General features: G+C 39.8%; 2 protein-coding genes across 5 annotated transcripts in view; one reads left to right on the forward strand and one right to left on the reverse strand.

Annotated features, from left to right (window-relative positions):
- Ak3 (adenylate kinase 3) overlaps positions 1–3,095 on the forward strand; it is a 72,791-nt gene extending 69,696 nt beyond the window's left edge. For both annotated transcript variants that reach the window (XM_045140957.1, XM_004653171.2), the window contains exon 5: positions 1,118–3,095. In XM_045140957.1, the coding sequence (XP_044996892.1) occupies positions 1,118–1,238 (121 nt within the window). In that variant the 3' untranslated portion in view covers positions 1,239–3,095. The remainder of the gene's footprint in view (positions 1–1,117) is intronic.
- A 4,176-nt stretch (positions 3,096–7,271) lies between these two features.
- Cdc37l1 (cell division cycle 37 like 1) overlaps positions 7,272–14,566 on the reverse strand; it is a 36,911-nt gene continuing 29,616 nt past the window's right edge. For 2 of the 3 annotated variants that reach the window (XM_004653169.2, XM_045140336.1), the window contains exons 6-7: positions 14,115–14,279; positions 7,272–7,881 (exon numbers count right to left, since the gene is read on the reverse strand). In XM_004653169.2, the coding sequence (XP_004653226.2) occupies positions 7,780–7,881; positions 14,115–14,279 (267 nt within the window). In that variant the 3' untranslated portion in view covers positions 7,272–7,779. The remainder of the gene's footprint in view (positions 7,882–14,114; positions 14,280–14,566) is intronic. The other variant, XM_045140341.1, reaches the window with a different exon arrangement.

A 14,566-nucleotide genomic window follows, 5' to 3' on the forward strand; every position in this document is an offset into this window, starting at 1 on the left:
CAGAAACTTCTGTAATCCCAGTGTAATTTTGACAAGAAGGGAGGCTGAGACTAGAACTTCTCAAAGCTCCCAGGACAGTGAATAGTAAGCCCTCATCCCTCCAAACAAAAACAAAGTAGAAGGCAAGGACCAAACTGAAAGCTGTCCTCAGACCTCCACATGCACACCATGACCCGGCCATGCCCACAGTCATATACATATACAACAAAATAAACAATTTCTATTTTAAAAAGAAAACATACTAATTTGGTGCTGTAGACTAAGTCACTTCCTAAAGAGTCAGTTTTATCAGGGAGGCAAGAAAACTTGAACTTTTAAAATATGAAATCAGGGCCGGAAGGATGGCTTAGCAATTAAGGCTTTGCCTGCAAAGCCAAAGGACCCAGGTTCAAGTCCTCAGGATCCATATAACCCAGATGCACAAGGTTGCACATGCGTTTGGAGATCATTTACAGTGGGTTGAAGGTCCTGGCACGCCAATTTTGTATGCCTATTTCTCTCTCAAATAAATAAAATAAAAATTATTTAAAAAAAAAACATACATGAAATTAGCCGGGCATGGTGGCGCATGCCTTTAATCCCAGCACTCGGGAAGTAGAGGTAGGAGGATCACTGTGAGTTGGAGGCCACCCTGAGACTACATAGTGAATTCCAGGTCAGCCTGGATTAGAGTGAGACCCTACCTCAAAAAACCAATAAATAAATAAATAAACAAAACATGAACTTTGATGCTTAGTATGGGTTGAGCAAACAGGATGTGTACCATGAAAGCTGCTATTTTTTCGGTTTTTCAAGGTAAGGTCTCAGTCTAGCCTAGGCTGATCTGGAATTCACTATGTAGTTCTGGGCTGGCGTTGAACCATAGTGATCCTCCTACCTCTGCCTTCTGAGTGCTGGGATTAAAAGTGTGCACCACCACACCTGGCTCTGCTGTTCTTTGTAAGTGCTCATTTCTGTGTGACTGAGAGCAAACCTGAAACTATAATCTGGGCTTTCCCGTGTCTAGCCAAGAGACATATGCTCACATAAACTTCTGTGGAAAAGCTTTGAAACCCTCCTTAGGAACACTGAAACTTGTGTGTCTTGCTTATTTATCTGGTTTTGTTTCTATCTTTAGGAAGAAAGGAGTACTGGAAACATTCTCTGGAACAGAAACCAACAAGATCTGGCCCTATGTATACGCTTTCCTACAGACAAAAGTCCCAGAAACGAACCAGAAAGCTTCAGTGACCCCCTAATGACAGCGGACAGGATCCTTGGCCTTGCACCAAGCGGCTCCTTTCTGAGATACGGCATGTACGACTTCTTTACAAGTGTGATCAGTTCTTACTGACTTTATCCCCATGTTACTAATGAGGTGCCAAATGAGTCAGATATGGAGACTGAACTTCCAGATCACCCAGTGTGGGTATCCAGTTGCTGTCTGTAGGAGGGCAATGCACAAACATAAGGGATGCTGAAAACTTAAAAAAAAAAAAAAAACAAAAAAAACCAACTCACAGCCAGAATTTTAAAAGAACTGTTGGTAGTAATCTAGCTTTTTGTTCAGAGCAGTAGTTCATAAAATTTTCATATTTTTCTGGAAAAGTAAAAAAATAATTATCACTTGGACCAAATATCTCATTAGAGGCTTTTGAATAGAACAGTCCCTCCAAAAAGATGTTTTCTGGCTAAATGGGCCATTGTTTGGGGAGACACTCTAGTATTCCAGAAAAAGAAAAAGCAACTGGATTTATAGATCTGCTATAAGATGCAAACTCACAGTTGCCTTCACACTAAAAACACATAAGCTAGCCATGTTTGCTGCTTATCCTCAGACATACCTTCAGTTTAATTAGAATTTTTTACGTGCCAAAAATTTATCAATTATCATAAGAAAATATCCTAATATGGCCTTTTCAAAATATGTGTACTGTGGGATACAGTTTATGCTAGAAGTCTATATTCTAAGTTCTTTACCAGCACCAACACTGAATCAACTTTCTACTGACAAATAAGTCTTGGGCTGCACTTTCAGATAGTTCTCAGGTTAAGAAACATGTGTTAGGATCAAACTGTCAATTTCTGTTTTTGATCCAAATATGTATTCTGCTTTAATAACCAAGTTGTAGTAAAAAGTAAGAGAACACTCATGTTACTAAATAAAGAGGCAGTTTGTCATTAAGGAAATAATAGATCAGATATACCTGGGAAATATTCCCTTGGCCTAAGTATTAGCGAACAGCTTTAGCAATACAAAATAGGTTTAAAAGGAACATGACAGTAACTGAGTTCCCCTGAAGGAAATCTCTGGATTGAAGACCTTGAATCCCATCCCCATCCAATCCCTGGAGTGCTAAGTTCTATAGGTGTGCACCACCATCTCTTGAAGGCAAAGAATACTTCTGGTGTCATCTAAGCAGCAACCCCCACCTACTGGGGAGCCACCTCAGAGCACCTAACCCTGAGCTACATTCCTGGCCCTTAAGAATCTTGCTATGTATGTAGTTCATGCTGCCCTCGAAGTCATGATTTGCCTGCCTCAGCCTCCTGAGTGCTGAAATGACAGATGTGCACTGCCACAGCCAGTGTGAGCACATGGATGCATTGTGGCTTGGCAGAAGCGGGACAATAGGCATTTTACTTGGTGCTCAATCAAATGATTCAAGCCCTCATTCAAGCTGTTACTGCCTTTGGAATTTTGCCCCATTTGATTCCAGACGTTTAAAGTACAAATGCCAGCAAGTGGGTTCTTGTGTATTTGGGGGTAGTGGAGGGACTTTTCTTGATTTTCAAAAATCCATTGTTGATCTTTCAAAACAGACTAAGTCTTTTAAAAAGAATTACAGTATCTTGTGCTTTATCAAAGTTTGATGGTGCCTTAGTTGAATGTCATTATGTACTTTCTAAAAATATTGTGAGCTACCTAAAACTCATGAATCAGCAGTGACCAGGTCTGCATTAGTCTTTGTTACAGTATAAGGAGACATCAGCACTGTGTTATTACTTACTTCTCGGTCTTCAGTCTTTCTCAGGTCCACTCCACCCACCTTCCTCTCTGCTGGTGTGCCCTCTCACAGGCTGCTTTCTCTCCTAATAAATTGTATTAAGCAGTACCTTTACTGGTTTTACTGTATGCAGTTCTCTGTCTTCTTTCCACAGAGTCTTATAGTTATACTGGCTCTTGGGACACTTACAGGTGGGGACCAAACAGTGGCTGAAAATGTGATGTGACAAGACTCTTCCTGTAATCCTTTCCCTAACCCTGAATCCTCAAAATTTTGCCCGTACATCCATTACTCTGGGAAATGTGCATGACTTTTCTTTGTCAAAACACCAGGAAATCCTTATATAGGCTGATGTCACAGACAGTGACTTTCATTGCTGAGTATATCCTGATAAAAAATACAATGCTGAGCTGGAGATGGCTCAGCAGTTAAGCGCTTGCCTACAAAGCTGAACGACCTGGGCTTGATTCCTCAATACCCATATAAAGCCATATGCACAAAGTGGTACATACGTATTTATTTGAGAGAGACAGAGAAGGAGAAAGAGAAAGAGAATGAGCACACCAGGGCCTCCAGCCACTGCAAACACACTCCAGATGCATGTGGCACCTTGTGAATCTGGCTTAGAAGGGTCCTGGGAAATCAAAGCTGAGTCCTTTGGCTTTGCAGGCAAGTGACTTAACTGCCACGCCATCCCTCCAGCCCTTAAAAAACTATTTCCAAGTGTGGGGGGGGGGGAGGGAATTACCATGGGATATTTTTTTATAATCATGGAAAATGCTAATAAAAATTAAAAAAAAAAACTTATTTCCTATCTTTACAAAAATAACACTATAAGTCTACTTCAAGGCTTATGAGAGTATTTTCAACACCATTAGGTAGTAAACAATCCATAATCATCTTTTACTTCTGTAACTTCCCCCATCAACTTAGAGAGGAAGCAAACCAAATACTTAGCAGGTGGATCAGTATCTCAGAAGACCTATGAGCGAGTGCACACACATCCTTTCCAGATGGGAGTTAAAAGTGACAGGGTTCAGCACCTCATTAAAAGCATATGATACAGGGTTGGAGAGATGGCTTAGCTGCTAAGAACTTGCATGGGAAGCCTAAGGGTCTAGGTTCAATTCCCCAGTACTCACATAAGACCAGATGTATCAGGTGATGCATGTGTCTGGAGTTCATTTGCAATGCCTGGAGGCCCTAATGTACCCATTCTCTCTGTGTCAAATAAATAAATAATAAGTAAAAAAAAATTTTTAAGTATATGATACAGTGGCAAAACTGAGGTGGGAAATTAGCCTCATAGACAAGTACCACATCAGTTTAAGAACTAATGAGTTTGAGAACAGTAAACTGGCATTTCCCCCCATCTCTGATAGTACCTTATAGTTAATTTGAAAGATCACTTTGACTAAACCTAAAACCAAAATTTTCATCCAGTAAGAACACCACTTACTAAAAAAGATACATGCTCTTTGAGGAGCTTGCTAGTTCACTTTGAAAGATATAGTAAGAGTACTAGTCTGGGTCTGGAGAAATAACTCAGCAGTTAAGGCACTTGCCTGCAAAGCCTAATGACCCAGGTTCAGTTCCCCAGTACCCACATAGAGACAGATGGACAAGATGGCACATGCATCTGGAGTTCATTTGCAGTAACTGGAGGCCCTGACACACCCATCCTCTCTCTCAAAAAGAAAAGAAAAAAATGCTACTCTGAAAAACAAGTCTAATATCCCTGAAAAGAAATTACAGGAGGCTGGGTGTAGTTGTGCATGCCTTTAATCCTAGCACTTGGGAGGCAGAGATAGGAAGATTGCTGTGAGTTCAAGGCCAGCCTGAGACTAGATAGTGAATTTCACGTCAGCCTGAGCTACAATTAGACCCTACCTTGAAAAACAAACAAGAAAACAAGAGAAAGTATAGATTATAAGCTCATTAAGCAAAATTTGGGAAGTAAAAGAGCCACTAATGGTATAATTTTGAGACTCTTCAAGCAATTCTAAGCCACTAGGTATCTTACTTACTACTGACAGAAAAAACAATTAACAGAATCATAGGCTCTTTTTTTTTTTTTTAAGATATTATCTTATGTAGCACAAGGCTGGCCTCAAACTCATAAAGATAACCTTGAGTTTCTGATACTCCTGCCCCTACCTTCTGAGTGCTAAGACCACAAGCCTGGGCTACAGCATACATTTTATGTGGTGCTGGGCCTTTGAGCTTTGTGCCTGTTAGTTAAGCACCAACTGAGCCATATTCCCATCTCCTAGCTATTTCATTTTCTTAAAAAAAATATTTTACTAGACATTAGATGTATTTTACCAAGTCAAACCAGCTTTAAGAACCAGAAAAGACATTTATTACAGTAGTAGTTAGCTGACAGTACTTATAGGGTATTTTCAAAATAAAAATAAAAATAATCCAAATTTACTGTTCTTAGTACTAAAGTGCTGCTGATTATGAAGTTATAGTCTTTAGGTGCAAATTATGGCATCAGCCAGTGGTTCCTAAAACAACACTCATCTACACAGCAACACAGAATACTTCCTTCTAGGGGGAAAAAAAAAAAAATTACAGACCAATTTCAAACAACAGTTCTTTAGGAATTCCTGTTTTAGAATGCAATCAAAAGAATCTCTTACTAACTATATACTCTGTTAATTCCTTTTGCCATTTTCATCCATTAATAGTTTTAAATTAAAGAAAGCACAATGAAAGTCAAAACTGTGTGAATGATTGCAGGCCAGTCCTAGGGAAAAGTAAAGCTGAAGAGAGTGGAAACCAATGGTTTGAGTAACATCGGTGAGACCAGGGATTTTGTTTTGTCCTGGTATGAAGGAAAAAATTGAGAGCATGCTCCAAAACCAAAAGGAGAGGAAGGATGAAGAGCAAGAAGAGGGAGGGAGGAAGGAAGGAGGCAAAATCTTCGATGACTAAGTTATTGGTTAAAATAAATAAATAAAAAAAGGCTGATGAACAATACTACAATATAAATTAGTCAAACATTTTATTATAGAGTATATATTTATATCAAAAGCACAAAAAGACTTTTAGTCTAAAAACCAGGAAGATTATAACATTACATGAGTATGGTTCCATGATTCCAGTACTAAGTGCCTAATCACCTCACTTTAAACGAGGTACAAATGAGGCCAAGATCACAGTTCTGTTCCTCGTAAGTTGCTTAGCTTTTTTTTTTTTTTTTTTGGCTTCTCAAATGGAAACATGTATTCTCAATCCCAGTTAAGCATCTTCAAATGTTTGCTACTAGTCTCATTGGGTACCAAGCCAAAGACTACACTCAAAAACAACCAAAGCTGATATTCCTTCAAAAACAACCAAAGCTGATATTCCTGAAAATCAGATTAATCTTCAAATAAAAGGATGTCATCATTAGCACTGTCACCTAATTCTAAGTAAGTCAAATGACCTAATGTCTTGGTGTATCAGCAATGAGTTACATAAGAAACCATAGTGTTCAGAAGCACCCTAGAGTAACTCAGCTAGCAAGAGGAACAGCACATGTAGCAGACCCCCTTACCGTTAAGGGTCCCTATTACCAGGTTCTTAGAACTCAATTGGCAGCTCAAGGCAATTTTAGTTCTACAAGATTTCTCAAGGCTACACAGAGTGAGACACACAATAACCATAATTTTAAAAATCACATTATGCTTCCTGTTTGCTCTTACAGGCTAATTAGTATTCTTTTAAAACTTACTCCCTGAGAGATCCCAGACTATGTCAAGTAAAGAAATTAAGAGTAAGCTTGAAGTTTATCTTGTTAAAAAACAAAAAACCACGAGCTTGTTACTTTTTATATCACTATACTCCTTTATATTTTAAAAATCAACAAAGTATAATCTTCTAAAGATCACAGTTCTGAAGAATGTAATTTATTTTGCAGGTGTGTGTGGTCTGCATGCACATATGTGTATTTGTAAGTTTGTGAGCACATACGCATATATGGTGCAAATGTGTGTGGAGGCCAGAGGTTGGTATCAGGCGTTTTCCTCAGCAGCTGTTCATCCTGTTTTGGGGGACAGCAAGCCCAAAGATCCCAGGGCTGGGATTACAGCTATGCACCCCTGTGTCAGCTTGTCGGCACTAGGGATTTGAATTTAGGGCCTCATGCTTATGTGGCAAGCTCTTTACCAAATAAGCCATCTTCTCAGCCCCACATGTAATTTTAAGTTAAGAATTTTAATTGATGATGCCGAAAATACAAACATTTTAAGAGGAAACACTTAAGAACTTTTGTACCATCCAGCTTACATACTAAAGTAGGTTACCAACTACTGATTTATTGCTTTAATATGATGAAACACCAGATCTGACAGCTAAAATTAGCAGTGGGATACAAGTATGTTTTTATCTTTAATTATTTTTGTAGAGTAGGATGTGTACATATCTGTATAAAAAGATCATGTAGCATATACCTCCTAGAATCAACCAGTTCTTGTAAACATTGCATTTGTGCAGATTTCCATACTTTGATTCCAAAATTGAGAACAGTTAAAGGCAAATTTAGTAGCCAAAGGGGAGTGGCGGGGGTGGGGGAGTCCAGTTTGACTTCCTGCAACATCCGGTACCACTCCTCCCTTCAGAAAACAAAACAAAACAAACAAAACCTAGCAGCACATAAAGAAAGTTATAAAACATTTCAGTACTCTTTCTCTCCCATCAAAAACTGAACAAAAATAAAGTGCAGCACCCATAAAAGTGTCAAGAAAATAGCCAAGTTCTTCCTTTCTTGTAACAAAATAGCACTTGGCCTCAGCAGTCAAGCAAATCATACAGTGTCCATCATCTTGGGCTCATCATCCTCCTTATGTACCACCGAGTTTAAACTGCACAGAGCTGTGTTGAGAGAATACTGAAGATAATCTGGGTTCTGGGGGAGGAAAAAGGGAGAAGAAAAAGAATATTTAATAGCCAGTTTTGTGCTAGCACTATAATACTGAGTTTCACAATCTCTATTTCTCTGTAATATAGGAGAGTAAGAAAGAAGATATATTTTGGAACTGGCATGGGGTGAAACTCAAAAAATACAATAGGATGTTATTACTTAACCAAAAGAGATATCACTAAGCAAAATTAACTTGGATAAAAGTATCTTGGCCTGGAGAGATAGTCTCATAGTTAAAGGCCCTTGTTTGCAAAGCCTGACAGCCGGGTTTGATTACCCAGTACTCATGTAAAGCCAAATTCAAAAAGTGGCACAAGCATCTACAGTTCATTTGTGGCAGCAGGAGGCCCTGGTGCACCCATCCTCATTCTTTTTCTCTGTCAGCCTCTTTGTTACTCTCTCAAATAAAAAATATTCAATAATGAAACATTTTTCAAAAAAGATAATTCTGGAGCTGGTGAGATGGTTCAGCAGTTAAAGCACTTGCCTGCAAAGCTTGAAGACCTAGGTTTGATTCCCTGTACCCATGAATAGCCAGATGCATGTGGTGGCACATGCATCTGGAGTTCGTTTGCAATAGCTAGAGGCCTTGGTACATCCAATTCTCTATCTGCCTCTTTCTCTCTCTTAAATAAATATTTAAAAAAAAAAATCTAGGGCTGGAGAGATGGCTTAGCGGTTAAGCGCTTGCCTGTGAAGCCTAAGGACCCCGGTTCGAGGCTCGGTTCCCCAGGTCCCACGTTAGCCAGATGCACAAGGGGGCGCACGCGTCTGGAGTTCGTTTGCAGAGGCTGAAGCCCTGGCGCACCCATTCTCTCTCTCTCCTCTATCTGTCTTTCTCTCTGTGTCTGTCTCTCTCAAATAAATAAATAAATAAAAATTAAAAAAAAAAAATCTCATTCCTCTTTGGAGGCCCTTGGTCCCACATTTTTAAATGCTAATAAAATAAAACAGTTCAGGTTTTATTCTTCAAACAGAACACATGGTCCATTTCTCACCTGGGAGGAGATAATATAAAACACAGTTCAATAAATGGAAATGTAAAACAATTACTTGTTCAAGTACCACAGGTAAGGATGTAAGTAACCCAAGATTTTAAAATTCTTTCCTAAGCAGTTGTCTAGTTAGTTCTTTTGAATATCTGACAGCTACTTATACTTGCATTACTACAGAACCTAGCTTCACTCATTTTTATCTAGTAAATATAGTCCAAATGTGATATATATACAGCCCAAGTTGGCCTTCAACTTGGGATTCTCCTGCCTCAGCCTACTGAGTGCTGGGATTATGGGGCTTTGCTACCACACTTAGCTCAAGGAAATGTCTTCAATCAGGGGTATATAACCCATGGGCCACATGAATCCCAGAAGACCTAGGAATGAAGCTCAGTACATTTGTAGGTAACAATGTCAAAAGGATTGACATCCCTGTTTAAACTGCCCTACCTCACAGGGAAGCAGAGGCTTTTGTTTTGTTTTGTTTTGTTTTAGTCCTAATAAAGTACGATATTTTGTTAAGTCAGGTATAATGTCTCATATCTGTAATTCCAGTACTCAACTAGTTGAGGCAGGAGGTTAATGATATGAAGCCCAGTTTGGGCTATCAGCCAAAGGTGGGGATTTTAAAAATCCAAACCTAGCAAGGCAGGGTGGCACACGTCTTTAATCCCAGTACTCAGGAGGCAGAGGTAGGAGGATTGTCGCGAGTTCAAGGCCACCCTGAGACTCCAGGTCAGCCTGGGCCAGAGTGAGACCCTACCCCGAAAAAACAAAAATCAAAAAAATCACAACCTAGCCAGATGTGGTGGTGCATACCTTTAACCCCACCACTCGGGAGACAGAGGTAGGAGAGATCCCAGTGAGTTTGAGGCCACCCTGAGACCACATAGTGAATTTCAGGTCAGCCTGAGCTAGAGTGAGACCCTATCTCAAAAAACCAAAAAGCCCTCCCCTCAAAATTCCAAACTTAACTTTACCTCGCCCCTCAAGTCAGGCCTCCCTCTGCAGCATAGGTCAGCCTCAAACTCACACCACGCAGAAAGCTACTTCAGCTTCAGCTTCTCAAGTGCTAGGACTATAGGCACTAGCCATTTTTTACTGTACAAGCCACAAGCTAGGCAGAAGTGTGATTAAATAAATTAATATTTTGAAATTTCTCTTTAAAAATGAACGAGAATTAACCATAGCATTTTTGAGAGGATTGTTATATATGAAAGTGCTATGTGACCTGTAAACTGACATAAGACATGGTGTACTAGGGTTGGAGAGATGGCTTAGCAGTTAAAGTACATGTCTGCAAAGCCAAAGGACCCAGGTTTGATTTCCCCAGGATCCATGTAAGCCAGATGCACAAGGTGGAACATGTGTCTAGAGTTTGTTTGCTGTGGCTGGACGTCCTGGTGCACCCATTCTCTCTATCTGCCTCTTTGTCTGTCCCCCCACCCAAGAAATGGGCCGGGCATGGTGGCACACACCTTTAATCCCAGCACTCAGGAGGCAGAGGCAGGAGGATTGTTGTGAGTTGGAGGCCACCCTGAGACTACATAGAATTCCAGGTCAGCCTGAACTTGAATGAGACCCTACCTCGAAGAAACAAAAAACAACAAAAAGAAATGGTATACTGTTGTTATGGTAAGATTTACTTTCAGATTTCCTTGAAACTGCTGACTTGGTCCCTCAGGTGGATTCTCCTATCCTGTTTCCCTCAACTAGCTGATAATCTTGTGTATCTACTAGGAATATTTTCAAGCCCTTCCCTCCCCAAGAAGATGAGACCAGGATACTCAAATACTCATACGGTAAGGAACAACTGATTTGTTAGACCAGATAGTCTCAAGAACCCAGAGCTAGAAGATGGCTCAGCGGGTAGAGTATATATACACCATGCAAGTAAGTATGAGGACTGGGGTTGAATCCCTAGAGTCCAAGTAAAATGCCAGGTTTGGTGGAATGCCTATAATCTCAGTGCTGGGAGGTGGAGACAGGGAACCCCTGGGACTCATTGGCTAGCAAGTCTAGTCAGGTTGGTAAGTCCCAGGGTCAGAGAGAATCCTGTCTTAATAAGGTGGAGAGCAAGAGGCAGAAAACCAATGGCAACCTCTGGCTCACACACACATATGCCCACACATGTTTGTGCTCGCCCTAAACACTCATACACACACCAAAGCACATCACACACACATGCAATAAAATAGAAAAGAGACCAGGAAGCTAGAAAGGGGCCATGAGGGAGGAAGAAAGGGGAGGGGTTAAGGGGAAGGTATAGTAGATATGTAAGCAGAGGGACAAAAGGTCTAAGAGAGGTCAGGAGAGGAGGGCTAGTCAAAATTAAAGACGCTATGAATAAGCCATATGGAAACCTACTTCCTCCCTAGACAAATAATACGTATGCTTAAAATAGAGAAAGTCTGGGCAGAAGTACCCTGTGGGATAGATAATCCTGTGCCTAGAAGCCATAGATTGTTATAAGAAAATTTAAGGGTATTATACCTTAAAGCAAGTTGGTCAGGGAGGCTCCCTGATGCCCCCAAAACATTACAGCCTACAGCCAAGGTTCTTGGTTGCCCACCAAAACTATATGGTAAGACCCGAATGCTAAAGACAGTACATGCTTGGGCTGTAGGACACTGAGAAATCAAGTAAAAGCTGAGCTGGAAGACTCCTCCCTGTTGACTAGCTGTCATGGTCTGAACTAGCAGTGGACCCTGAAAGCTTCACAACTTGGCCAAACATGCCAACTAGTACAATAGTAGCATGTCTGTTATGTGGGAAATCAACTGCTTTATGATTGGAATGGAGGCCTCTCCTTGGGAGGAAATTCATTGCTAGTACTGTAAACCTAATCAAAATCCTATGCATAAACCCTAGGGAGGAACTACTACTGCTATCTGGCTCAGCGGATATATTATGCCCACCAAACTGCCCTCTAAATACTTACATTTATGCCCATATATTAATGATACTCTCACTTTTGGTTAGAGAAGATTATCTTTTCAGATGGTGGTGACCACTGGGGTGGCTCAGAACTCACCAAAGTGCTGAGAAGAAATGAGAATGGTGTATTAACCACTAAGTGAGACATTAACTATACACCCTCCAAGGCTCAGGAACCACTATGGAAGAGGTGGTGAAAAATATAAGAGCCAAAAGAAGAGGAAGAGCACTTGGCAATACTGTCTTCCAGATACAAAGTTGTCATGGTACTCATGACTTCACAGTGACTGATGCTACCTACACAAAACCTGCATAATAGGAGGGGGAAAAATGATGGCAACAACATAGGAGAGAGACTAGTTGAAAAGAAGGGATTCAGTGAAGGAGGAATATGGAAGGGGGAAATGGAAAGTGGTGGGAGGGGATTATGATCACGGTATATTGTTTATATGTATGGAGGTTGTCAATAAAAAGTTAAAAAAATAGAATTATATGATCATAGTCTACCTTCTCCAAATGATAATGAATGCCTAGCAGATAATATCAGCTGTTACTTGATATACATAACAATGTATTTCCCTCAAACCAGAGGGAACTTCTTGATAATACAGGTTGCCTATAATATTTTAATGTGTACATTTTCCTCCTTATGTTAAAAAAAAATCAATGATATCCTTTAAATCTCTTTTCTCTCTGTATGTGTGAGGTGACTTTAATTTTAGGTGGAACTGGCAATAAAATCATTACTGCATTAAGTAATATTACAAAGTAATCTGTAGGGCTTGGAGGACAGCTCAGTGAATACAGCTCTCATCATTCAAACCTGAGTTCTGAGTTCAATCCTCTGATCTTCCTAGATCCCACATTAAAAAGCCAGATGCCAAGGTAGGCTTTTCTAATGTCAGTATGCTGGTGGCAAGATATAAGGTGGACAACAGCATAATAAAATCCAGAGAGAAAAACTACCTCAACTGAGGAGGCAAGGCAATGACTGACCTGAAATTTGCCCCTGACATCCACATGGTATGCATGAACTCATATTCCTTAACACATCACACACACAGAAGTAGGTCTGTAGGAAATCTTTAGCAGGATTATTCCTGGCATGTCCAATTAAAAGAAGTACTACTAATTATTTAAAAATCAGAAGTAGAATATATTTCAATCCTTGAAAATAATGATTTTGGTTGAATTGATTATTTTATGAGGCTTAAAGATAAGCTCTTCTCATATTGTGTTCTGAATGACACTTTCAAACTCTTTCAATGTAAGCAAAAGAATAAACTGGCTATGGATGGTCTTAAAATTTTGGAGGCTAGAAATGAGATGACTAGGCTCTATTAAAATGATGCCTCTACTCTCAAGACATGCAGGAAATATTTAATAATAAGATTGCAATTTGGGCTGGCGGGATGGCTCAGCACTTAAGGCGCTTGCCTGCAAAGCCTAAAGACCTGAGTTCAATTCCCCAGGATCCATGTAAAGCCAGGTACACAAGGTGGCACATTCATCTGGAGTTCATTTGCAGCAGCCGGATGACCTGGCACACCCATTCTCTTTCCCTCTGTCTCTTCTTGGTCTCTCTCCTCAAATAAATAAAAATATTTTTAAAAAAGGAAGATTCTAATTCTAAGCAGAATCAGCTAGGCTAGCATCTTTTCTTTTTGCCCCAGCTGTTTTCAGGGTGCCATGGCTTTACCTTGATATAGCAGACTTGGAAGAGGCTCAACCTGCTGCCAATACTACTATGGTATTGGTGGCTACATAATATGTACTAGGTATGACTAAACTAGATACCAAGTAAAGCCATGTAACAGATCACCTTAGTTACCACTCCTTTGTATGCACTGACTTTAATTCATCCTACAAATTCATACTCAGAATGAGATGCTTCTCAGGAGACACCTTAACAGTTTTATAACTGAGATGATCAACAGGTGACATGACCTATGGCTGGGTGCATGCTTTTAATCCCAGCACTTGGGAGGCAGAGGTAGGAAGATCACCATGAGTTCAAGGCTACCCTGAGATTACATAGAGAATTCCAGGTCAGCTTGGACTAGAGTGAAACCCTACTTCAAACAAGCAAAAAATGTTTATGTACCATTAATCTTTACCAGATTAAGAGATGGGATTTAGCAGTGCTAAATACATAAAGAGTTAGAAGAGACTCAATGACAAAACAGTGTAGGAAACAGAACTAACGGTTAATTTTTGAGGTAAGAATATTTAAAAGTCATGCATAAGTACTAGCACATGCAATAAATACTGACTTGCCCAGTTTACCTGTGGTAAGGATTCTAATGAACCTATAGCTCCAACTCCAGAATGGGGAACATGATTCTGAACTGTCAGAGGCTGAAAACTTTGTGATTGAGAATACAGTCTTACTCTTGACTTGAAAGCTTCAAGTTCATTTTTGAATGCTTCAAAATAACCTTCTTCCTCTGCCTAGAATATAAAAAACAAATATATTTTTCAAAACTTCTAAACCACATAATAAATTCTTAAAAAAAAAAAAAACACCCAATGGAGCTTGGGTGGAGGAAGGAAAAAAAAAGAGTCAAAATACATTCTCCTATTAGATTTATGAAAACTATTTTTTAAATAGGAATATGAATAATTGGTTACTACAGCAAAATATAGCAGGGACTACATATAAGGAAGGGATTCATTACAGGGAGAATGGGGGGGAGGAAAAGGGAAGGTGGTGGCAGGAGATTATGATCATGGTGTAT

This window comes from Jaculus jaculus, chromosome 1 (genome assembly GCF_020740685.1).
Source record: "Jaculus jaculus isolate mJacJac1 chromosome 1, mJacJac1.mat.Y.cur, whole genome shotgun sequence".
Classification (NCBI taxonomy): Eukaryota; Metazoa; Chordata; class Mammalia; order Rodentia; family Dipodidae; genus Jaculus; species Jaculus jaculus.